Raw genomic sequence first — 24,886 nt, 5'->3', positions numbered from 1 at the left:
ACACTTTGCCGTCCTTGTCCAATCCACCATCCTTTCCAGACTGGACTGTTGCAACTCTATCTACCTAAGCCTAACAAAGAAAAACCTTCAAAGACTCCAGCGGATTCAAAATGCCGCTGCTAAGCTTATCTTCGCAAAAAGCAAATTCGACCACGTCTCACCACTTTTGTCCAAGCTCCACTGGCTCCTGATAATCTCCAGAGTCCACTTCAAATGTGCCTGCCTTACTTTCAAGATCCTACATGGCATTCTCCCCCCTTTTATTCCTCTTTCTTGGAATTCCTCTAACCCCAATTCCACCAGATCTACCCAAAAACTGAAACTTTCCTTTCCCTCTCGAAAAGGCGTTTCCCTTGTAGGAAAACTAGGTTCCTCCCTCCCTTTCAGAATCACTGAGCTCTGGAACAATCTTACCTCCCCTCTTAGGAATCTGAACTCCCTCCAAATCTTCCGTAAACATTTGAAAACCTGGTTATTTTCAAAAATGTAACTCTTCTCTCTCTGGTTACTCTGTCCTAAATTTTCTCTTCATTTTGTCTTTTGCTTTCACTGGAGTTTCTTTCTACCCTAACCCTTGTTAACCGTGTCGAGCTTTGCGAATGTAGAGATGATGCGGTATACAAACCCAAGGTTTAGTTTAGTTTAGTTTACTTGGATAGAATAGAACGTACTAAAGTAAAATGACTTTGCTTAATCACAGGAAAACAACCCGCTGATGTCCCATTAAAAAAGTTTCAGAAAGAGTTTTCTGAAGGATTAAATGGAGTGGAAAAGTATGGCTGCTCATCAAAACTGACCATAGAAGAAGCCATCCTTGTTTATCAGTGATGTAGCTAAAACTATAATAGCAATGCCACCCACCCAAGTCGGTGATGAGAGACTATTTTCAGCACTAAAAATAGTTAAATCAGATTTAAGGGCTTCTATAAGAGAAGATTTAGCAGAAGCAATTCTGTTCCTTAGAACAATGTGTTTATCATTAGACAGAGCCAATTCTGTTTCTTAGAACAATCTATTTTATTTTTGATTTAAATATTCAAACTATACTCTCTAAGTTGTTAGGGTGAATGTTTTTGAATTAGTAACAAATGAAGATGCTGATTTTTTTTGTATAGCTGTGTATGTAATTTCTTTAATAAATAAAATAAAAAAGACACAATAGCATAGCTACAGTCTTTAGATCTCAGCTTTAACAGGTTAGGGTTCTAAAAAGTAGCCTGATGATTTACATTGGCAGTGATGAAATGCCTTGTATGTTGCATGCTTGCAATCGATAGAGCATATGTAATTTATATATAGTATCCATTTCCTTTATACATATATAAATAAAGGAGTTTTGAGTCAGAAAACAATTTTGGGGCTCCTGGAGTTGGAGAAGTGTGTGGCGCGGTGGTTGAAGCTACAGCCTCTGCACCCTGGGGTTGTGGGTTCAAATCCCACGCTGCTCCTTGTGACCCTGGGCAAGTCACTTAATCCTCCATAGCCCCAGGTACGTTAGATAAATTGTGAGCCCACCGGGACAGATAGGGAAAATGCTTGAGTACCTGATTGTAAAACCGCTTAGATAACCTTGACAGGCGGTATATAAAATCCTTATAAACTTGAAACTTGAATTGGAGGTTTTATATACCAACTCCAAAGCCCTGGTTTTATTATTCATATCTTTAAGGGGTGGGAGGGGATCAGTGACCTCTGGGAGGAATGTGAGGGTTCAGGCTTTCATCCTTCCAGTGGTCATATGGTCTGTTTGGGCATCTATTTGGCACTTATTTGTTGTTAAAATAGGTCTAGCCCAAAATGACCAAGTTGTGCCCTGGATGTTTTCTAAAATATTTGATTATTGCAGAAAAAACATCGAAATCATAAGCCCATCATAGTCCTGCCCAAATCACATCTCCACCATGCCCCCTTGAGATTTAGGCACACTGTAGACAACCATCATTGGAATCCATCTAGCAAATGGGTTTCAAAAATAGTGAATTGGAAGGGTTTAATGAGAAAAAAAAATCCATCTGCCCATTATGCCACTTTTTGGACATTTTTCTTTTTTGAAAATGAGCAAAATAAGATCCAGTGAATCCAATAAGTGTTGGTCTTGTAATAAGGAGACTGGTACTTTGGTGCATTCACTTTTCCAATGTGATTTATTACAACTCTATGGGCAAAAAGTTTGGGATTCCATTTAATTACTGATTAATGTTAAAGAGCCGTTGACCATAAATATCATTTTGTTGGGTCGACTTTGCATGAATATTTCAATTACAGATGAACAGGCCAAACTTGTACAAATTTTGCTCAACTTAGCAAAGGAAATAATTCTTGCTCACTGGAAGGACTTTTCAAGAGTTAAATACATGGCATGGTGGAATTCAGTAAGTCTAACTGCTAAGTTTGAAAGAGTGTTTGCGGAAAAAAAGGGATGTTTGCATATGTTCAAAAAGATTTTGAATCTTCTCATAAAATATAGTGACATATCACATTTAAAATGAATATCATTTTTTTATTTCTATGGTAATGTTCATCCATGCTGTTAGTTTTATTGTGTTAATGTATGTTTAGTTGTAGTGTTATCATTATTTGTATATTGATTCTTGTAATCAATCTGTTTTGCTAATCATTTCTGTGAACTGTTTGTGTCATGATCTGTTTTTATTTGAAAATATTAATAAAAATCTGTTGAACTTAAAAAAGAAAAAAGAAAAGAAAATGAGCTCCTTTGGTGTACTGATTCCATAACCTTGAAACAAAATTGAAGACTTCATGTAGATCTGGCTTCAACAACGATTAGAAAAGCTACTTAAGATTAGTTTTTCAGTATCTGTAATAGGATGAATGCTAACTTTAAATGTTTTTGTGACTATAGGTGCAGGTGTTTGGACTCTATTCAAGAGAAGGATTTCATGAAATCTTTGACTGTCCTATTAAGGTAAATACTCATTAATCTTGAATGTTATGCTGTTTGTATTAATAAAATAAACATGCCAAGTACAAAACTTTTTTTTTTTTTTACGAGATGGCAACCAATTAGAGAAAAAGTTAGTCTTTCCTGCTTTCACCCAATGACACCGTGCCAGTCAAGTCTCAGGATAGTGTGGTGTTCACCAAGATGGTTCTGTGCTAATTGCCTGTAATATCTTTGGAGATGAGATATGAGAATTTCCCCAGTTCGGATCCCAAATGATTAATAATCTTAGCTAACCTAGTTTATGAGGAAAACAGTTTGCTTCAGATCAGGTAAGTGGTGTATATATAAGTAGGTGGTTATGAAGTATGATAAGTGCAGAGTTTGATTGACTAAATATCTTGTTTGAGCGACATCAAATATTAATGTGTGAATTAGTTATTGTGCAAAAATGTTTTTTCTTGAACTCTACAGGAAGAAATGGTGGATCGAAGCAAAACTGTAAACAATTAAGCACCTGGTATTGACAAATATGTTTAAGAATTGGTATGGAGATATATTTTGAATCATTAATACTATATTTTATATATACAATGGTACATTGGTTTATGAGTATAATTAGTTCCAGAAGCATGCTTGTAATCCAAAACACTCATATATCAAAGCAAATTTCCCCATAGACAATAAAGGAAACTCAGACGATTCGTTCCAGTGGTGGGTACCTGCCTGGATGATGCCCAGGTTCCATAGCCCCTTCAGCAGGGTGTCTCTTCAGGTGGCCAGGCGCTGGCAACCCTCATAGTCTCCATATAGCAGCCCTCCCAATGATGCCCTGTTAAGCCTTGCCCAGTGCCTTCTTGCGGTGGACATGCTTGAAGGAGCTGGGAAGGGTGAAGTAGCAGTAGACGGGCTTGTGCAGGTCATCAGTCTAGTTTAGGTATCAATTGGGTGGGGTGCTGGTCGCGGAGCCGCTACATCATGTTGATGAAGTCGGCGCAGGACAACTTGCCTTGCACAGAGAGTTTGGTTTGGCCCCATTGGTCCACATCTTGCTGTAATCGTCAAGCAAACATTCCTCAAGGTATGAATGGGTGGGCACGAAGGCAGAGTGCCGGTAGGGCGCCACCCGCGGGCATCATTTCGGTGTACTCCTCAATGGAGGACTGCGAGGGAGTCTTCTGGTGCGACATGGCAGATGGGCAATATGAAATGAGCGCCATCCTGATAAATAATCACGTACGCGCGTGTCACATGTAAGCATGCACAACGTTGATGAGCGCGGCACAGAGCACTCATCAATGTGTGTGTTCGTTTATCAGGATGGCACTCATTTTGCGAGTTAAGGTTTGTGGGAGTGTTTTGCTCATCTTGCAAAATACTCGCAAACCGTGTTACTTGCAAACCGAGTTTTGACTTTATGGTAATAAAATCCACCCTATTCAATATTTAGAAACTGTTCAGCTGATATTCAAAAAAAGTTATTTGTTCACCACCAAGTAGTGAATGTATAACTTCTTGATCTATGTATTTTTTATATTATTATTATTTTGTAATTTTCAAATATAAAGAGATAAGGGAGGAGAGAGTGCAGCCTGACTTTAGCTCAAGAGAATGACTGGCAAAGGAAGAGCAGTGCCTGGCAGAGGACTCCATGGGTCAATATTTGACATCATTGAGATGTGACCCTTAGTGTCATAAGTAAGAAAGGCCTGTGTAAAGCAGCCAGTGGGCACATTCCTATATATCTTGGTTGGAGCATCTAAGGAACTAGGGGATTAGTGATTTTGATATTATCAGCTTGCAGATATTGTTCTCTGCTTGACTTATGAGTAAGAGAAAAGGGAAGACCAAGGATTTTAGGCAAGGACCCTCAGTAGTAGTAGTACAAGGTCCTATGTTCAGCTTGATTACACCCTTTATATTAACTCCAGTTAATTTGGATGCAAGTGGTGTGTCACCAAAAGAGCTTAATAATGAAGCTCTTTCCCTAAGCCCTGATCTCCACCCACTGCCTCAACGTCCTCCTGCTTTACTAGGTCTTTACCTCTGACAGGTGAGTGGATGCCATCTCCGACAGCATGTCAGAACATTGTACAGTGCTGGGATCGTCCTCACTCTGACCTCAGGGTGACAGCGAAAAACAAGAATACAGACTTTCTTCAGTCGAAGAGCTGAGCCCAAAAGCGAAGGTCTAGATACTCTAGTTCAACCATGGCCACAAGACTTTCTGTTGTATGTCTTTCCTCTCTGGCCCATAATAGGCTGAATTTTTCGATGAATTGCAGCTCATCAAGGAAGGGTCATTCCTCTACGACAAATTTCTTGAACCTCCCCCATCACCAAATAACTAAAGACTACCTCTTTAGTTGGCCTCTCGCACTGCCTCACCACTACATACTGAACTCTGCTGTATATGTACTGTCCCCTGTATGATAAACCTACTCTGTTTCTTTACTGTATAAAATACCTATACTGAATATGTACAGTTCGCATTGTATCATCGCTGTAAATGTACAGTCTCTTACTCTGTAAACCGCTCTGAACTGTTTGTGGTACTGCGGTATATAAAAATAAAGTTATTATTATTATTATTATTATTATTCTGGTGGCTCCAGATTGACCTCACAGGCTGTGGCCTGCAGATCTGCTGTGTCTTCACACAGGTTCTTCAGTGTTCGGGGATTCCTGGGACTGCTTTTATACATCCCACTTGTCTAGAATGACACACTTATTGCACTGGAAAAAGAGATTATGTCCTTACCTTGATAATATATTTTCCAGTGGATAGGTGTGTCATTCTAGACTCCCATCCTGTCCTTCCTGCGCCTGCCTACTGTTTCATTCTGTATATGCTCCTCCAAGTTGTATCTTGGATGTCAGTCAGCCCTTTGGGCCCTGAAGAATACTGTATAATATGTTTTAGTATCTACAGGGATACACCTTTGATTATTCTGTTGGCTGTTGCTAGTTCATTACATGTTACAGTTTGTATGTTAAAGCAGAAAAGTTGTATTGTTGAGGTGTCCCCTCGGTTGGAGCTCTAGCATGCTTGGGTACTAACTGCAGAGCTCACAGTGACGTAGGAGGGATGTATAAAAAAAAAACGGAGTGGATTCCTTCTGCAGATGGCTAATGGCCATGGGGAGATAACCCACTTGTCTAGAATGACACACCTATCTACTGGAAAAGATATTATCAAGGTAAGGATATAATCTCTTTAACCAATCCCATAATAGGTCATCCAAGTTTTACGGTTCCATCTCCATCTTCTTTAAGCACACGAGGATTTTGGGTTCTATAGACCATAAGAGGCTTGCATTTGGAATCACCCCGAGCTTTGGCACACAAAAATAAGGTGGTGCAGTCTTTAAATGCCTAAAATCCAAGTGCTTTGGTTGCCATTTTCATTTTATGCTGTATGCCTGTTTCCCAGTGAGCTTGTGAAATAAACTAGTCTCATCGACACTGAAGACCTGCTCTGACACCTGTTCTTTTCTTCTATTACACTTAGCAGGCATTTTTTAAATTTGTTGTCAAACAAACCTGCTTTGCTGGAATGGCTTACATTTTTTAGCACATGTTGCCTTTTAACCATGCAAGCCAGCCAGAACATTTTCCTGGCCCTGGGTGAAATGTTTATAAATCTCTTTGACTTTCATCCTCATATCAATGCTATCCACTGTGCTTTTTTTTTCATCTTCTGTTTGCATTATCTACAAATTTAGCCACTTTTTCCATTGATTCATCAAGCACAGATGATGTTTTTGAATTTTCTGGTTCGGCTTCACAAGCAGACCAACAAATATCTTCCTCTTTTTGCCAGATGGATTGGATTGTTGATTCATTAACATTAAACTCGCAACCAACAGCAGAAACAGACTTTGCCAGAATGAAGCCTAACACATATATTTTGTCACTAAGACACATCACGTGTTTCTTCTTTTAGAATTTGTTGTTTGCAACTTGCTCCCTGAATGCTTGATGGCAATTTCCAGAAGCAAACGCCAAAAACATGAAAGGGAAAGCAAAAGAAGGCTGTTTTGAAATATGCATGTCTGCGAATACGCGAACAAAGCATGAATGGCGAAAGTGGCCACAATTCACACAACTGTCGATATGTGAAATCACCAATAGTGAATTCATGAATAGTGAGAATGCATTGTAATTCTTTTCCAAGATCTAGCAGACTCTATTTTATAAGTCGCTTCTCACCCCATAACAATTGTAAGAGACTTTAATTTGCCTTTAGATATGGTACAGGATTGGCAAGTGAGGTAAAAATTCAGCCTGCCTGTGCTTGGACAACTTCATATTTGAGGCTGGATAGACCTGCCCTTGCAGATCCTTGGAATTTTCAGCACTCATCAGATAAGGATTATACTTTTTTTCTCTTTCCCATCAAACATACACAAATTGATTATATTTTTCATCTCTAAGTCCCTGTTTCTTCTATTGACTAGTGAGGGACTTGGTTCCATATCTATATCAACTTATGCAGCAATTTTGTTTACTTTATAGGCTAGGAAAAATATCTTGGAGATTCAGTGAATGAACCTGACTTTCAAGATATAGTGATATCTACCTCTGAAGAATACTTCCACTATAATAAATATGGGGATATGTTCCTTGCAGAATGGTAGGATACCTTTAAAGCATTCTTCATGGGGGTAATATTTTATCTTTTTCACAAAGAGTGCATAGAGGCAGAGAAGGCTTAAAGGCTTGGATCAGGAGATTTAACATCTTGAACTGCATTATATTTCTAGTGAAGATACTAATATCTACTTAGTTAACAGAAATTAAATTGTCGTAGGGCACTCTTTCACATACAGTATATTATTGTCCTAGTTTTTAGATTTATTGGTAGCAAGTTTTAGATTGCATCTACACAGTTTGGCAAATGCAAGAGGCATTTCCTATAAAATTGTAATTTGGAAAGCCCTGACACTTTGTCCATCCCTTTCCAAGGCTGATACATGTCTGTTTACATTACTAATCTCAATAGTGTTTAAAGTGATTATCTATTTTTGGAAAGATAGCTCAGCTACAGATGTTAACGTTTATGGAATACCATATGCCGCACTGGCAAATTCAAATGAGCAGCTCTGGTAATTGGAGCCAACTGTTTACCCATGAGCATGTGTGGTCATTGGTGGACAGATTAATATTGATGCTTAATCTTTGTATGTTTTGAAGTGGTTGGGATTGAGGTGTTTGTGTTCATTCTTAAAATGGAAAATAAAATAGAAAAAACCCTACTAGCCTGATATTCAAAAGCATTTGTCAGGACTTACTGTTGACTTAGGCTGTCAATCAATTTTTAGCTGCATTATTCAGATAATGCATATTTTTTTGTATATGCCAATTGGAACTTACCACAGGGTGCCTGAGCATATCCACAGAGTAAGTTCTTTTAAGCTGCAGTAAATGCTAACACATACCTCAGCTTAGTAAAATGACAACTATGTTTTTTGCTAAATGTATGATGCATAGTAGTTGACAAGGTATGTGACAACAGCATTAGGGTGTGGTAATGTGAATTGTTATTGCCTGGTTTTCAAAACATTTCTCAGGGCAACCATTCAGCAAGCAGCTCCAGCACCGGTCAGGAGCAAGAAGCTTGCTCATGCCCAGTAAACTGGGCCCTGAGAACTCAAGGTGGCCATTCAGGGAGGGGCTCAGCGCAGGACAGGAACGCGGAAAGCTCACTCCTGTATGGTATACCACTGGATCACCAGGGATTCAAAAAGGTATGCGGGGGGAAGCGGGAGGGAGATAAAAAAAATTGGCAGTCGGTTGGGATAGGAGACAGGAGGGATCCCTCCTGACTCGGCCCACCCTACAAGGCCATATGGCGGAGGCCTGCAACAAGTCAGGGAGGAGGATGGGTGGGCAGTGACCCGAATATAAGATGAGACCCCTTTATGGGTCAATTTTTTGGCCCCCAAATCTCGTCTTATATTCAAGTATATATGATAGTTCCACAAGGAAGACTGGGAAAATTAGCAAGACTCTTAGCTGGCTACAGGCAATATTTTAAAATAATGATTTCTGTCAGTGATAGTATTACATAATACTAGCGGCTACTTTTGCACCTGCTATATTAACAGTTTTCTTATTTTAAATGTGTACAAAATCCCTGCAAATAAATAATAATCATACGTGGGAATTTGCAGAAAGTTGCTTCCATTCACTTAGAGATTCATTGAAACTTAAAATATCACCAAGAGATTCATTGAAACTTAAAATATCACTAAAAGTATCTACATTTTTGCACATAACTGTATATGTATCATGAGAGGGCTTGTTGAGTAAGAAAAGTAGAAAATTTGTAACGTCCTTAGAAATCCACAAAAAAATCCTGAAATTACTTTTCTTCCCAAAATGCAGATTGTTGCTGTTCATCCTCAGTTTGGAAAATCCAGCTGTAAGCAGTTTGTAACAGGAGGAAATAAGGTAGGTTTTTTGGAGGTAATTCTGTAAAAAGGGCTCCAACATTTAAACAGCAAGAACATGTGTAAATGGAATATACAGTATACACATATATGCACACACATGTTTGTAAATGCTATTCTATAACATGGTGTCTAAATGTGGTGGTATGTAGTTTATAGATGAGTGGAATGAGGGTGGGACATAGTTAAGTGGATAGATAACTGTACATTACTGCGTGACTGTAAATTATAGCATTCTTTACTACGCCTATTACTATACATCACTTCTATAGCGCAGAAAGCCAGCTTTATGTCTGGTGTAACAGGTTGCAACTAAATTATAAGCAAATATTTGACCTGCTAAAGAGATCATGTGGTACAATGAGGAGTGAGGACGTGTTTCTGCACTGCTCCAGGACCCAGCGCTGCAAGCCTCGATAAAACTAGCTAGATTATAAAGCACTTTCTTTGATTTGGGCTTCTTGAGCAGCCCATGTCGTATAGACAGATTCTTGAGTAAATTGGGTGGTGGGGTGTCCAGGAAAACATCTAAAAAGCTGAGCCTCAACCAGTAGAGAAAATGGCAAAAGTGTGGCCTCCTTCACCTCCCCCCCCCCCACCAGAGTTCATGGAGACTCGGCTATCCCAACTGACAAGTGCAATCTCCCGTGCATTGGATTCCCAACTTGAAAAACTAGTGGAGCAGATGGTGCATCTTAAATCTTTGATCACAGACACCATAAAGAGAACCCGGGAATTAGAACACAGGGTGTTGGCCTTGGAGGACTCCTCATATGTAACGACACCAGAACTTGCAGGCTTGAAATCGACCCTTTTAGAACATGCAACAAAACTGGAAGATTTAGAGAACTGCTCCAGGAGGAGGAAACTGCACTTTGTTGATTTTACGAGAGACAGCTGGGACCCATTTTGGAGCAATGGTTGTAAAAAGAACTCCCTTACCTGCTGGTATGGGCCTGGTGTGTCTGGAAAGGACCACTGAGTTGGGGATTGGCAACAGTCAAGAGTCATAATTTTGAAGGTGGACAACTATCTTCATAAAGTGGAACTTCCCAGGAGCTATCGGTTAAAGCATGACACTTTAACTCATGAAAATAATCAGATCAAAATATTTCCGGATTATTTCCCTTTTTTACAAGAATGACGGAGGAGAGACTATCCATTATGCAATAATCTAGCAGAGGAAAAGATTCATTTTCTTTTCCTATATCCTGTGATTTTGAAAGTTTTCTCATGATGGGTAATGGAAGACATTTGACTCGGTGGAGATAGCCCAAGATTTTATACTGCAAAGTAATTCATCTTGTTCATAGTATGTCTCACATTTTGATTACCTTTTCATGGTTGTACTGGTTACTTGTTGATAACAATAGGGCTATATTATCTCCCTCTGTCCTAAGGGAAGATAAAATGCTTTATGGATGTTCTTATTTTCTTATTAGTTGAATGGAGAGGGTGCAGCATAGGGCCCTTTGCATCATTTCTGAATCTCTAGTCCAGGGCAGAAGTGCTTGGATTTTTGAATTCAATAGAAACATGATGGCAGATAAAGACCAAATGGCCCATCTAGACTACCCATCTGCAGCCACCATTATCTCTTTCTCCCTCCAAGAGATCCCACATGCCTATCCCAGGCCCTTTTGAATTCAATAGAAACATGGAAACAGATTTATCTAAGGATGTTTAAAAGATAGGTGAGTGTAAGGAGTAGGGGGGTTGGGTGGGTAGGAGGTTGGTTTGGGTTCTGGGATGGCAATGTGATCCAAGCAAATAGTTTCTCGTTGTTTCAAATGTGCTACTTTGTAACATCATGGGGTTTCTCTAAATCTTTATACTTTTTTAAAAAGTAAATAATTGATTTTGTGTTAAACTAGAGTGGAATGGAACAGTTAATCACGTTTCCTCAGCCAACTAAAGACTCCTAACTAACCTCTTTAGCCATACAAGTCATTCTGTTTGCTGACTAATGATATGCACTGAATGCAACCTGTGACTGATTGCTAATGCATCAGCAGAGGAAATATTTGTGAAAGTAAAGAAATCTTCATTCAGAATGGATAGTGTATCTCAGCACAGCAAAAAAAAAAAAAGAGCAATACTGGATGCTTTAAATCTTTTGTCTTTAAAAGAAAGTCACAAAAGCCAGTAAAACAGGGAGGCAAAGATGAAATAGTGTTTTTCTTAGTGTAGCAATAACAGAGTGAAGATAACAGGATAAGTAAGTTCTTAAATCAGCAAACTAACCTTGTGCAAGGACACTTCACAAATATAGCATAAGGTAATTTGAAATCTATTGGTATTGTGGCTATAGGTAGATCCTTCTGTCAGAATATAGCTTTTGTGCCTTTGATAAATATCAAAAGCATAGCTTACAAATGTATTTCAAAGGACTGGTTGAAACAACTTTACTGAGTAGCATCCTGTTTTTAACCACATTGATACTTGGCCTTTCTATCTTTATTAAACTTTTGAAGTTTAAAAAATTATGCATTTGTTCTTGTAAAGAGTTCCATGTGGTGTTTTTGTGTGTGTGTGTGTTTAGGCATGTATTGCTCAGACAATAGCATCTGAGAGAGAGGATCTGCCCACCTGTTTGAGCATCTTTATCCACGCATAGAAATTTTTAAATCATAGGAGGAAGTATTAGAGAAGATAATACTGTGTTAATGAAGTTCTGCTGTGTGTGCCATGGGGATCTGAACCTCCATGGCTCAAGAAGAGGCAGCCTGGACTGGTGCTGAAATCCTGCTCCATGTACTTCGACAATCCCAAGCTTCAAGGCACAAAAGACCAGAATGTTGCAGCTGGAGCCATGGATAAAACTAGGACTGTGTGCTGTAGGGAGTATAAGAATAAGAAGAGACTGCAGAGGGAAATAAGGAAGAATGTGGGAGGGTTAAAGAGGAGCAGTGATACCCAGACCCCTCTTTACCGCTTACAGCATGACCCCCTGTAGACTGTACTCACAAAAAGACGCACACAGTTGGTATTTTACACACATGTCCTGAGACACATCCCTACCCCTCTTTTCTGCAGCCACCATCCTGTTTCACAGAACCCTTCCCAAGATTACACACACTTGTCTATATCCCCACAGATAGCTATCTAGACACAGTATTATAGTTTCAAGTTTATTGAAACTATAATAATAATAATAATAATAACTTTATTTTTACTGTGTCTAGATCAAATTTCTAAGTGGTGTACAATATAAAATTTTACATAAAAACAAATTAAAAGTCAGGGATACTAGATAAAACCAAAACAACATAATAAAACACATATGACAGATGGACTTACTTCAAACAATAGGAAAAAAAGGGAAGGACTACAATCATAAAAGAGAAAGCGAAACAAAAAAGGAAAATACAATAGGTAAGGATAAAAAGCAATAAAAAAAATTTTTTTGTCCTTAAAAGGACAGTTATTGTGCAAAGGCATCCTGGAACAAAAATGTTTTAATTTTGATTTGAATTATTTTATTTCGGATTCACTGCGTAAATGATTGGGCAGCGAATTCCAGAGAGTAGGAGCAGTGACAGCAACATGTTGATTAATTTTAATGAAGGTAAGATGAGAAGATTTTGTGACATTGAACGAAGCGATTTTAGAGAATTATAAGGAATTAAAAGTCTTTTAATAAACTCTGGTTGATTATTTAGTCTTGTTGTAAAGGTTAAAAGTAAGATTTTATAACTAATTCTATGTTCCATGGGTAACCAATGTGCACTGAATAGGAGAGGTGAGACATGATCATATTTCTTAGCGCCACAAATGATCTTGATAGCTGTGTTTTGCACAATTTGGAGCCTAATTTCCTTTTTTGTAATGCCTTTTTATAAAGGGTGTTACAGTAGTCTATGCAAGAAATTACTAGAGAATGGATTAATGTATTCAAAGAAGCTGGATCTAGTACCTTTGCAAGAGAATGTATCATTCTAAGGCGATAAAAACATTTCTGAACAACAGCACTCACAGACATACACATTTCTCCCATCTTAAGAAAATTATATTGGTTACCAGTTTCTTTTCATGTTCAATTTAAAATCTTAAAACTTGTTCAACAAGGCGTCCATGATAATCTGCCAGATTATCTGGCTAAATGCCTTTTGCAGTACAAACCATCCAGGGCACTGAGATCTGAAAATCGTATGTTGCTTGATAAAGGGAAATTGAACATTGTTTGATATGTGTGAACTAAAAAATCCTGCTTTTCTATGGCTGGGCCCATTCTGTGGAATGCTGTCTGGCACTCTGAGGTTTTGCAATAATCTGTTGCAATTCAGAAAATTGCTCAAAATTTACCTTTTTTTACAGGTGTTTTTTTGTTAGCTTCCCACTTCTCAACGAAGACTATCATTAAGACACTCATGCGATAGTGTTTGTATCCCTGACCTCTGGTTTGTTTGTTATTTTTGAGAACCTAACTGACCTCTGTTTTTTTTACCTGTTATGTACTTGGTTTTGTAAGACTGTATGTATTATAAGCTGTATATGTGAATTGTGATCTGCTTTGGTAAAAAAAAAAAAAAAAGATTATAAATGTTTTAAATAAATACAATAAATACTCATACACTACCATAGAACTCATATACTTACCCCTATTTGCCCACTCAGTCCCTGGCACTCTATGGAGACCTCCACATAGATAAGCCTGAGGACAGGGAAATGTGCCATAATGTCACACTGGAAGTGTGTACCATATTTTTCACTCCATAAGACGTACCTGACCATAAGACGCACCCTAGATTTAGAGGAGGAAAACAAGAAAAAAAACCATTCTGAACCAAATTCTTCCTGCCAGGCTCTGCACACAACACCACACTCCTTGCCAGGCTCTGCACCCTGTCCCTCCTCCCTGCCAGGCTCTGTACTCTGTCCCCCCTCTTGTGATCTAGTGGTAGGCAGGCACAGGGAAGGCAGGCCTAGTGGCAGGTTCAGCACTGTATCGACATTGCTTCTAGCTGGAAGCTTTTCAAAACCTGAACAACCGCCTCAACCAAGCATCCACACTCAGGCACAGAAAAGCGCACTCCCCATTCATACCTCCCCCGATCAATGAAGTAAAAAGATCAAAGCTTCATGAAGGCCTCCTAGCCACTCAAGCCGCAAAACTGGATACCCGGATCTCTAACCTGCTGATGACCACATCAGACTATAAGACATTCAGAAAAGAAATAAAAACAATACTTTTTAAGAAATTCCTAAATAAGCCCTAACTTCACCTACTATTAACAACGCCAAAATAGACAAAAATCTACCCTCACTACACCAGCAATAACAACTATGCTACTAATGTAACCTCCATTTACACACTTCCTGTAAACTATATTTATCCTTGCCCGAAATTATCTATTTACCACTTTAATTTATCATCGGTTCCTCCATTGTAACCCAGTTTATAAATCTTTTGTAAGCCGCCTTGAACCGCAAGGTAAGAGCGGAATAGAAATCCCTAATGTAATGTAATGTAACAAAGTGCAAGGTTTTGAAAAGCAGTCCGGATGCCAGGACATGTCCTCCAAAAGGAAGACATGTATGGTAATCCTACCCCCACCCTCACAGTTTACAGCCTTAACTCTTCCTGATGGTATAGCCAGTTTCTGGAGCGCAATATAGAGGGATACACATTCAGTCAGATATTGTGGGTCATGTGATTACTATGTAACAATTAATTTAGGGTAAATGACCATAAATAAACACAACAGAAACTCCATGAAAGCAGCTGCCAAAGTGCTACAAAACATGCCACAAACTACAAGCATCAAACTCAATGAGAATAAGGCGATACGGTGCCCCCACTTCTGCTCGCGGACACAGGCCACCGGCCTAGCCCACGCGCAAAAGACGTCCAGCTCCAACTTCCTTGCTCACTAAGCTCTGTAATGCTACGAACCGGGCGCCTTCCCCCGTTTAACTGCGCACAGTGCCACTGAAAGCCACAACTGTAAAACCTGGACTCTCACCGCACCTTCTCTACCCAACATGTTAGAAGCGGCACTACATCCACCTACGCGGCTCCTGGCCACCCCGGAAGTAGAAGCCTGCCTGCCGCTGACTTGCTCCAGCCTGCCCTCAGCTGCTGGCTCAGCTCCATTGCGTTCCCCGAGCTCAGGCTGGGGAGGGCGCTTCGTCACCGGCGGGAGGGGCAGGCAGGCGGAAGCAGAGCTGCATCTTGGTTGTCGGGTGCAGACAGCACGGAAGGAAGGAGCGAGCTTGGGGGAGCTGCAGTCCAGCAGCCCATGCGCTGTTCCGCAGTATGCCCGCCGCCCTTGTCGTCCAGCCGTCCAAGTGCACTCTCTGGGTAGCTTGCGCTAGGTGAAATCCCGGGGCGGCTGCGCACCACTTCCACCCTCCTTGCACGTGAGTTCTGAGTCATGGAGGCGGCAGCAGATGAGGACTGGACAGCAGGGGCCACTGGGGAGAGAAAGGCCTGGGTGAAAAGTAGGCATGCAAGGCCGAGGAGCTTGAGGTTGAGCTAACCTCCAAGCAACCAATCAGAGAAGGGACGGGAGTGTGGAAGGTTGTCGATGGAAATGCTGGACTGCTGGGATTACAAAAAGATACTGGGGGGGGGGGGGGGAGAGGAGGCGTGGTATTCGCTCCATAAGACGCACACTTATTTCCACCTACTTTTTTGGGGAAAAAGAGTGCGCCTTATGGAACGAAAAATATAGTACTTTGCAACTTGTTTTTATTTTAAACTTCATTTGGGAAATAACCCATCCCCATAATTTTTGAAGCATCTGACTATGAGAGTTACAGGATTTAATTCCTAGTTGCCAAAGACTTACCCATTAGATCAGAGACTACAGCATGTTTGTTGTGAGAAATAGTGTTTAGTGGTTAATGTACCACAGTGCATAGGAGTTTAGAGACTTAAAACAGACCGGCAAAAATATTTCTTCACACATTATTGAGATGGCTTGGGGAAATCTACTGCTTATTCCTAGGCAAAGCAGCATAAAATCTGTTTTACTACTTGAGATCTAGCTAGGTGGGACCTGGGTTAGCCACTGTTAGAAACAGGATGCTGGGCTTGATGGACATTTGGTCTTTCCCAGTATTGCAATTCTTATGTTGTTATGAATGTAAACAAGGAAAAAAAAATCATCCATAAAGTTTGTCCTTTTTTCTGAAACATGGCACGAGTTATTTTTTTTACTCAGAGGCAAATCTTGTTTCATGGGTTGATTCACCCAAAATGTTTTCATCCATGAGGAGGTAAATAGGATTTAATTTTGTGTTGCTAGAACCATGCTATTGAAATATTAGACACACACACAGACCATCAACAAGTATCTGGTTTCAAGTTTATTTAAGATTTCATATACCACCCAATCAGTCTTCTAGGCGGTGTACAATGTCATAAAAACGTATTGTCTAAAAAAACATATTTAGGAAAACAGCACATCATTAAAAACAATAATCTATATATATATATAAAATCGGAGGTATGTATGTGTGTATGTATGTATGTATGTGTGTGTGTGTGTATGTGCCGCGATCACGCAAAAACGGCTTGACCGATTTGAACGAAACTTGGTATGCAGATCCCTCACTACCTGGGGTGATATGTTCTGGGGGTCTCGCGGCCCACCTGCACACGTGGGCGGAGCTACAAACAGAAAATCAGATTTCACCCATTCATGTCAATGGAAAAAATGTAAAAAGCTGCCATTCTCACAGTAATTCAAAAACGGCTTGACCGATTTGAACGAAACTTGGTATGCAGATCCCTCACTACCTGGGGTGATATGTTCTGGGGGTCTTGCGGCCCACCTGCACACGTGGGCGGAGCTACAAACAGAAATTCAGATTTCACCCATTCATGTCAATGGAAAAAATGTAAAAAGCTGCCATTCTCACTGTAATTCAAAAACGGCTTGACCGATTTGAACGAAACTTGGTATGCAGATCCCTCACTACCTGGGGTGATATGTTCTGGGGGTCTCGCGGCCCACCTGCACACGTGGGCGGAGCTACAAACAGAAAATCAGATTTCACCCATTCATGTCAATGGAAAAAATGTAAAAAGCTGCCATTCTCACTGTAATTCAAAAACGGCTTGACCGATTTGAACGAAACTTGGTATGCAGATCCCTCACTACCTGGGGTGATATGTTCTGGGGGTCTCGCAGCCCACAACTCTATGTTGCTTGCTCAAGGGTGGGTTCACCCAAGAATTTATATGTTCTTGCTCCAGGAGGTGAAACTAAAATTGTTGTTTATAATCACGTTTTGCGTTAGTTGTATTGTATTCATTTTGTCAAATATTTCACATTATAATTTGAATATTGTACTTTTTATTAAGCTGTAAAAAAATAATTTCATTCACCACTATAAAGTATCTTTATTTGAATCAATTTACAGTGTTATTGCTATAATTAAATACCCGTGCAACGCCGGGGCATCAGCTAGTAGTTATTAAAAACAAACTGGAATAAAAGGAAAAAGGGCCAATATTACAATGATCAAGTAGAGAGAAAGACATATAGGGAAGAAAACAAAAGGAAGGGTGGCAAAAAATAAAATAAAACTATGCAGCCCTGAAAAGGACATTTAGGTCTCGAAAGCATCAAGAAAAAGAAATGTTTTTAACTTCGTCTTAAAATGGTGAAGAATAGATTCTTCCCGTAAATGGGCTGAAATATTATTCCAAAGAGATGGAGCGTTGACAGAGAAAATGGTAGACCTCATTGTGTTGATATACTTCAGAGATGGGATAGTTTACAATGCTAAAATTGTTAAAAGAAAAAGGGGGCAGTACAAAATTGTTAAAAGAAAAAGGGGTCAGTACATAATTGTTAGACAAGATGAAGACAAATTTGATATAAGAGGTACTAGGGTATGAAAGAAGTCATGAGAAGTCAGCTAAGGTAGGATAAGCTGTATTTTGGATATAAGAATCCTGTTTAAGAGGTCTGGAGGGAGCCAGATTTGTGGTATGAAACCTGTATTGAGAGTCTGAAAGGTCTGCAGGGAGCCAGACCTATGTTGGAGAATCCTACAAGTAGAAATATATTGCAGGTTTGAGAACTGTGGAAAGTTTGCCTTTCAACTGAAGAGACACTGTTCTTTATTCCTGTGCCAGAGAAGTGATGAACATTAGTATTTGGTTAATAAAGGTTTTTGTTTCACTTTGTATCATTTGTCTGGCTGTGGTTTATGAAGGCATTGCTCCCAAACCGCTCACACACACAATCACACACTGATATGCCCTTCATTTACAAAAGAGACCTTCAAACCATTCTCCAAGAGAGCAACACAGAAACAATTGTTCAAGGAGGAAAAGCCTCAGACCCTTGTGGGGAAAACCTCTTCTAAATTAAGAGGATTGGTTAGCGTCACTGGCAAAAAACCTCCTGTCCACTTGTGTTACAGCTGCTGAATTTGAAGAGCTGCATTCGTTGCTGCAATCAAAATTACATTTTAAAGTGCATTGTTGAATGCTTCTTAAAGTGCTGGCATTTTAAAATACAGTGGTACCTTGGATTACGAGCATAATCCGTTCCAGGAGCATGCTTGTAATCCAAAATGCTCGTTTATCAAAGCGAGTTTCCCCATAGAAAATAATGGAAACTCGCTTTGATTCGTCCCCCCCCCCGATAACCGGCATTGCTCCCCCCCGCTCGCAAAGGCCCTCTCGCTCCAAATGGCACCCCCCCACGTGAACCGGCCCCCCCCCCCTGTCTAGCGCAGGCACAGATCGTGTGCCTAGAAGATCTTCCGGCTTCTGCCTGCCTGCCTGCCTTGAGCATGCATCTGCGCATGCTCAAGGACTTCTAATTCTCCCTCTCGCTGAGATTCTCGCTGAGTTGTTCGGGCGGGAGGGGTGCCGGTTCGTGCGGGGGGGAGGGGTGCCGATTGGAGCGAGGGGGCCTTTGCGAGCGGGGGAGAGCGATGCCGGTTATCGGGGGGGGGGGGGGTGCTCGCATATTTTGCGAGTCAAAAGTTTGCTGAGTGTTTTGCTCGTCTTGCAAAACACTCGCAAACCGGGTTACTCGCAAACCGAGGTTTGACTGTACTTCTCAAAGTGCTGGTCAAATGTTCACGTAACCAAGTATAAACACTACTTTCAAACAGTTCTTAAATGCTGATATGGAACATTACGTTAACAAACCTACATGGGCATTGAGCACGACAGGTGCCGTTTTTCAAACTATCCCTCCCAATCTCTGAAGCAGCCTTTTGGCGAAACGCTATTTGGCCAATATCAGCAGGAAAGTAAGCTTCAAATGGGCAGGAAAATAAGCTTTATGTTTCAAGTTTATGTAAAATTTGATGAAACGCTTAATCTTAATACAAAGCAATGAACATAGCTAAAAATATATCACAACATTCGGGGAAACAGTATAAATAACATAGACAAAACTCACAGTGCAGACAGGACCAAGAGGGAGGAAGGGGTAGAAATACAATAGTTGACAGAAAATGAGGCGAGTAAGGGAACTATCAAAAGGAAGGGTTAAAAGAGATCGGAAGCCAGAACTAGAAAGTGTGACCTAACTTTCTAGAGCCAGAGATAAGATTGTGACATACAGCCTGCATAAGAGCCACAGATAAGTTTTTGTACTTTTGTTGACATAATGCACTTTAGAATGTAATTTTGACTGCAGCAACTAAAAACTATGGGGTTCATAATTTAAAAAAAACCCGTCTAAAAAGTGTCCTAAATGGCTACTTGGACGATCAAAAAGCCTGATCGTCCAAGTACCCATAACCAAAGCTGGTTTTTAGACGTATCTAAAAACAGCTTAGGCCTTTCCCCTGCCACTAAACGCACAGAGAGAAAAGAGGTGTATTTAGAGGAGGGGAAAGGGCGGGCAGTGGGCGGGAGGTGGGCCGACCTACACCTAGGCATACAACAGGTATAACCAAAACCATAGGCAGGTTGCCTAGTCGGTACTTATACCTTTTTGACTTAGACGAAGTAAAACCAGGTCTAAGTGCCGAAAAAGGGGCCGCTGAGCTGATGGCCGCTGGCGCGATCAGTTCAGCGGCCCGGCAACCTACCCACCGCAACCATTGCGGCAGGAGAGATGCCTCATCTCCCCTACCTCGATGCGATCACCCCTCTATCCGAACTTCCGCGACCCGCGGCAGGAGAGATGCCCAATCTCTCCTGCCACAGGTTGTGGCAGTTCGGGTACAGGAGTGATCGCATTGCGGCAGGGGAGATGGCCAATCTCTCCTGCCACGATACATCACCCCCCCCCCCAACGATATCGTGGCAAGAGGGAGCCCATGCCCTCTTGCCCCGGTGATCGTGCCTCCCCCCGACTCGATATGGCCAGGAGGGAGCCCAAACCCTCCTGGCCCCGGCAACCCCCCCTCCGACACAAACGTGCCAGGAGAGAGCCCAAGCTCTCCTGGCCCCGGCGACCCCCCCCTCCGACACGAACGGGCCAGGAGAAAGCCCAAGCTCATCTGGCCCCGGCTACCCACCCCCCCGACTAGATTGGGCCAGGAGGGAGCCCAAGCCCTCCTGGCCCCGGCGACCCCTCCGACTGGATTGGGCCAGGAGGGAGCCCAAACCCTCCTGGCCCAGCGACCCCCCCCTACTCCCCACCCCTCACTACAATACGGGCAGGAGGGATCCCAGGCCCTCCTGCCCTCGACACAACCCCCCTCCCAACGACCCCCCCCCCCGAACCTCCGATCCCCCCCCCACCGACCCGCAACCCTCCCGGCCGACCCCACGACCCCCCCACCCCTTCCCCGTACCTTTAACGTTGGCCAGACGGACGGGTGCCAAGCCCGCCCATCCGGCAGGCCAGCCGGGTCCAGAATGGGACCGGATTGGCCCAGGAGGCAGAAACCCCGCCCACAGGTGGGGCCTGAGGTGCCTTGGCCAATCAGTTTAGGCCCGGGAGCCTTAGGTCCCTCCTGTGGGTGGGGTCTTAGGCACATGGGCCGGGTTGGGCTTAGGCGTTTTTTTGGTTCATTATGGGCAAAAAGTGTAGACGTCGTGGGGGTGTACTTGTAGATGTAATGGTGATCTGGGCGTTTAGTAGAGGCAGGCCATTATCAAAACAAGGACGTTTGTTTTGGTTATGGACACTTTCCCTGCTTCTGCTTTGAACGTTTAAGGACTTAGGCCAAAAGGGGACTTAGACGCTTTTTTTGATTATGCCCCTCACTATTTGCTTGGATCTCATTGCCAGAGCAAGTGATAAAAGACATTACAAAGTAGCACATTTGCAACAACGAGAAATTATTTGCTTGGATCTCATTGCCAAAGCAAGTGATAAAAGCAGTTAGTTTAGCAGGGTTTAACAGAGGTTTGGATAAATTTCTGGAAGAAAAGTTTTCTCTTATCAAGCAGCATTATGGGTTAAAGATCTACAACAGCTACTTATGCATGCCAATAATTATGGGGAATTTAGGAGACACCTAAAAACATATCTGTTCCTGAAGTACTTAGGTAGCTGATCTGCACAATCTTTCTCACAACAACTGTTTTATAAAACTGTTAGTCATTAATTTCTAACTTTGTTAGTTCTACTCAATTTGTAGCATTTTAATCATTATAAACCACAAAGAACTTCATGGTCCTGTGGTATATAAACTGTTGTTATTATTATTATTAAACAATTATTAAGGTAAATCTTGGGAAAGCAACTGCTTATCCCTGGGCATGAAGTAGCATGGAAACTATTTTTTGTGATCCTGCCAGGAATTTGTGGCCTAGGTTGGCCATTGATGAAAAATAGGTTTTTTCCAGTGATGCTAATCAATCTTCTTAAGTTATAAGAGGTTTTCTCCAAAGGGGTCTGAGGCTTTTCTTCCTTGAACAATTGTTTCAGTGTTGCTTCTAATGCACTGATCCAGCTTATATTTTGAGTGATATACACTCCTCCCACCGTATTTGCGGGGGTTAGGGGCAGAGCCGGTCCAGCGAATATGGAAAATTTGCGAATAACTTTTGGGCTGACTCTGACACCCCACCCCCGCTTCCCTTCTGCGTCCCGGACCTTACCTGGTGGTCTAACAGTGACGCGGGGCAGGAGTGATCTTCCTACACTCCTGCCCCATGCAAAGCCATCATTGAAAATGGCTGCCATGAGTTCCCGTGAGGTAAGGTCAATTCACTAGAGGCGGGGAAGGTCCCAGCACCAAAAACTGCAAATATTCGAAACCTTGGGTGCCGAAACCGCAAATAAGGAGGGAGGAGTGTAATTTATAGTTGGTACAGGGTTTTGGTTTTGATTATGAACCCCACTATTTACCCTTCTCTATTGAGAATATTGATCATTTAAACCTACTCTCTGTTTTCTGTCTTTCAACCACTTCTTAATCCATAATAGGGCATTATCTCCTATCCCATGACTCTCTAATTTTCTCAGAAGTTTTTCATGAGGTACTTTGTCAAATGCCTTTTGAAAATCCAGATATACCATATCAACCAGCTCACTTTTATCTACATGTTCATTCACCCCTTCAAAGAAATGCAGTAGATTGTTGAGGCAAGTTTTCCCTTGACTAAAACTGTTGGCTTTCTCTCATTAATCCATACTTATGTATATGTTCTGTTATTTTGTTCTTTATAATAGTCTCTACTATTTTGCCCGGCACCAATGTCGGACTCGCTGGTTTATAATTTCCTGGATCACCTTTGGAACCTCTTTTAAAATTCAGTATCATGTTGGCCACCATCCAGTCTTCCAGGACTATGCTGGATTTTAGAGAAAAATTACAAATTACTATCAGCAGCTCTGCAAGTTCATTTTTCAATTCTGTCAGCACTCAGTTTACCATCCAGTCCAGGTGATTTGCTACTGTTCATTTTGTCAAATTGACCCATACATCTTCCAGTGTTACAGAGATTTGTTTGAGTTCTCTTATTCATCAGAATTGAATACCATTTCTGGCACGGTAACTCCTCCACATCTTCCTCGGTGAAGAATGAAGCAAATAATTAATTTAATCACTATGGCCTTGTCTTCCCTGAGAGCCCCTTTTATCCCTCAGTCTTCTAGCAGTCCAACCGATTCTCTTCCCAGCTTCTTGCTTTTAATATACCTTCAAAAGTTTTCACTGTGTGTTTTTGCTTTTAGCGCAATCTTCTTTTCAAGGTTCTCTTTGCCTTCCTTATTAGCACCTTACATTTGACTTGCCATTCATTCCATTTGCTCTTTACAGTTATTTTCAGTCAGATCCTTCTCCCACTTTCCGAAGGATTTTCTTTTGGCTTTAATAGCTTGTCCTCGGATAAAGCATTGTTACTCACCTGTAGCAGATGTTATCTGAGGACAGTCGGTATTCTCACAACCCTCCCACCTTCCTTAGTTGGCTTCTTAGCTTTATTATTGAACTGATGGTTCTGCGAACTGACACGGTACAGGCAGTCTTCAAAAGACTTACGGCCTCTTTTACAAAGCCGCGCAGCAACAGCCCCGAAGCCCTTTAAATCTCTATGGGCTTCGGGGCCGTTAGCGCAGCTTTGTAAAAGAGGCCATTAGTGACTGAACACTTTTTGACTTGTACGAGGCTCTGTGGATGATATCGCCCACATGTGAGAATATCTGCCTGCTGTCCTCGGATAACACCTGCTACAGGTGAGTAACTATGCTTTACTGCTAGAGAAACTTCCAGTTAAGCTGGCTCTGGATAAATGTCCCATACAAATGAGCTTAAATCCTTTACAGTTCGATAAATTTTATTTTAAATATCATGCCTGAACAAATAAGATAAGCAAAAGTATTTTGCACAATTTTGCTTTTTTGTGTTTGGCCTGAATCTATCTTCTTTTGTGCTTCTCTTCAGTAGAGCTAAATTCTGGCTGACTACAGGCACTAGTTCTGGATATTGCAGCAGGAACATGTTAGTGAGCAAGGGAACTGTATAAACATATGCTTTAAATGGAGTGGAGTAGTAGTGCAGGGTGCTAAGAACCAGTCATTTTTACCTTCCATTGCCACAGATGAAAAAGAATCACCTTTTTCAGGAAATATTCAATACTTAGCCTTTCTTTGTTCTTATGTTTTGAATTAGCAGGCATGGTTGGGATGAGGCACAGGGGCTGTGGAAACACAGCAGAGATTGTCTTTTACCCTTTACTTTCCTGTTTCATTTTTGTAGTTCTTTTCTAAATGGTGTAATTTTGAGGCTATGTAAAGTCCCTCAGTATTTTTCCAGGCTCAGATCACATGACAGATTAGTGCCAAATAATAATAATAATAACTTTATTTTGTATACCGTAATACCACAAGCAATTTACAGAGGAAGAGACTGTTCATATACAGCGATGTTACAGAAGTGTTATCAAGTACATTGGAATAAATTTCAATTACATTAGTGGGCTGAGAGAGGTTGGGTATAACCGGAAATATGTCAGAGATACAGCAGGTAATTCAGTGATATAACAAGGTAGGAAGGAGTGAGAGAAATTTATCAAAGAGATAGGTTTTAATTGATTTCCTGAAGGATTGGTAGGAGGGTGGTTAGACATTTAATCCATTTGCCAGCTTGGAAAGACAGTGTTCTATCAAGGAATCTCTTGTAAACACAGCCCTTCAGGGAGGGG

At 41.2% G+C, this 24,886-nt stretch overlaps 1 protein-coding gene across 1 annotated transcript in view; it reads left to right on the top strand.

The window, feature by feature from the left end:
* Positions 1 to 24,886, top strand: part of VPS41 (VPS41 subunit of HOPS complex) — a 401,709-nt gene that overhangs the window by 129,419 nt on the left and 247,404 nt on the right. The window contains exons 6-7 of the mRNA XM_033930242.1: positions 2,864 to 2,926; positions 9,293 to 9,358. Of these exons, the coding sequence (XP_033786133.1) occupies positions 2,864 to 2,926; positions 9,293 to 9,358 (129 nt within the window). The remainder of the gene's footprint in view (positions 1 to 2,863; positions 2,927 to 9,292; positions 9,359 to 24,886) is intronic.

Source organism: Geotrypetes seraphini, chromosome 2, assembly GCF_902459505.1.
Source record: "Geotrypetes seraphini chromosome 2, aGeoSer1.1, whole genome shotgun sequence".
NCBI lineage: Eukaryota > Metazoa > Chordata > Amphibia > Gymnophiona > Dermophiidae > Geotrypetes > Geotrypetes seraphini.
Note: the sequence above shows the minus strand (reverse complement) of the source record. Positions and strands in the feature narration are given on the sequence as shown.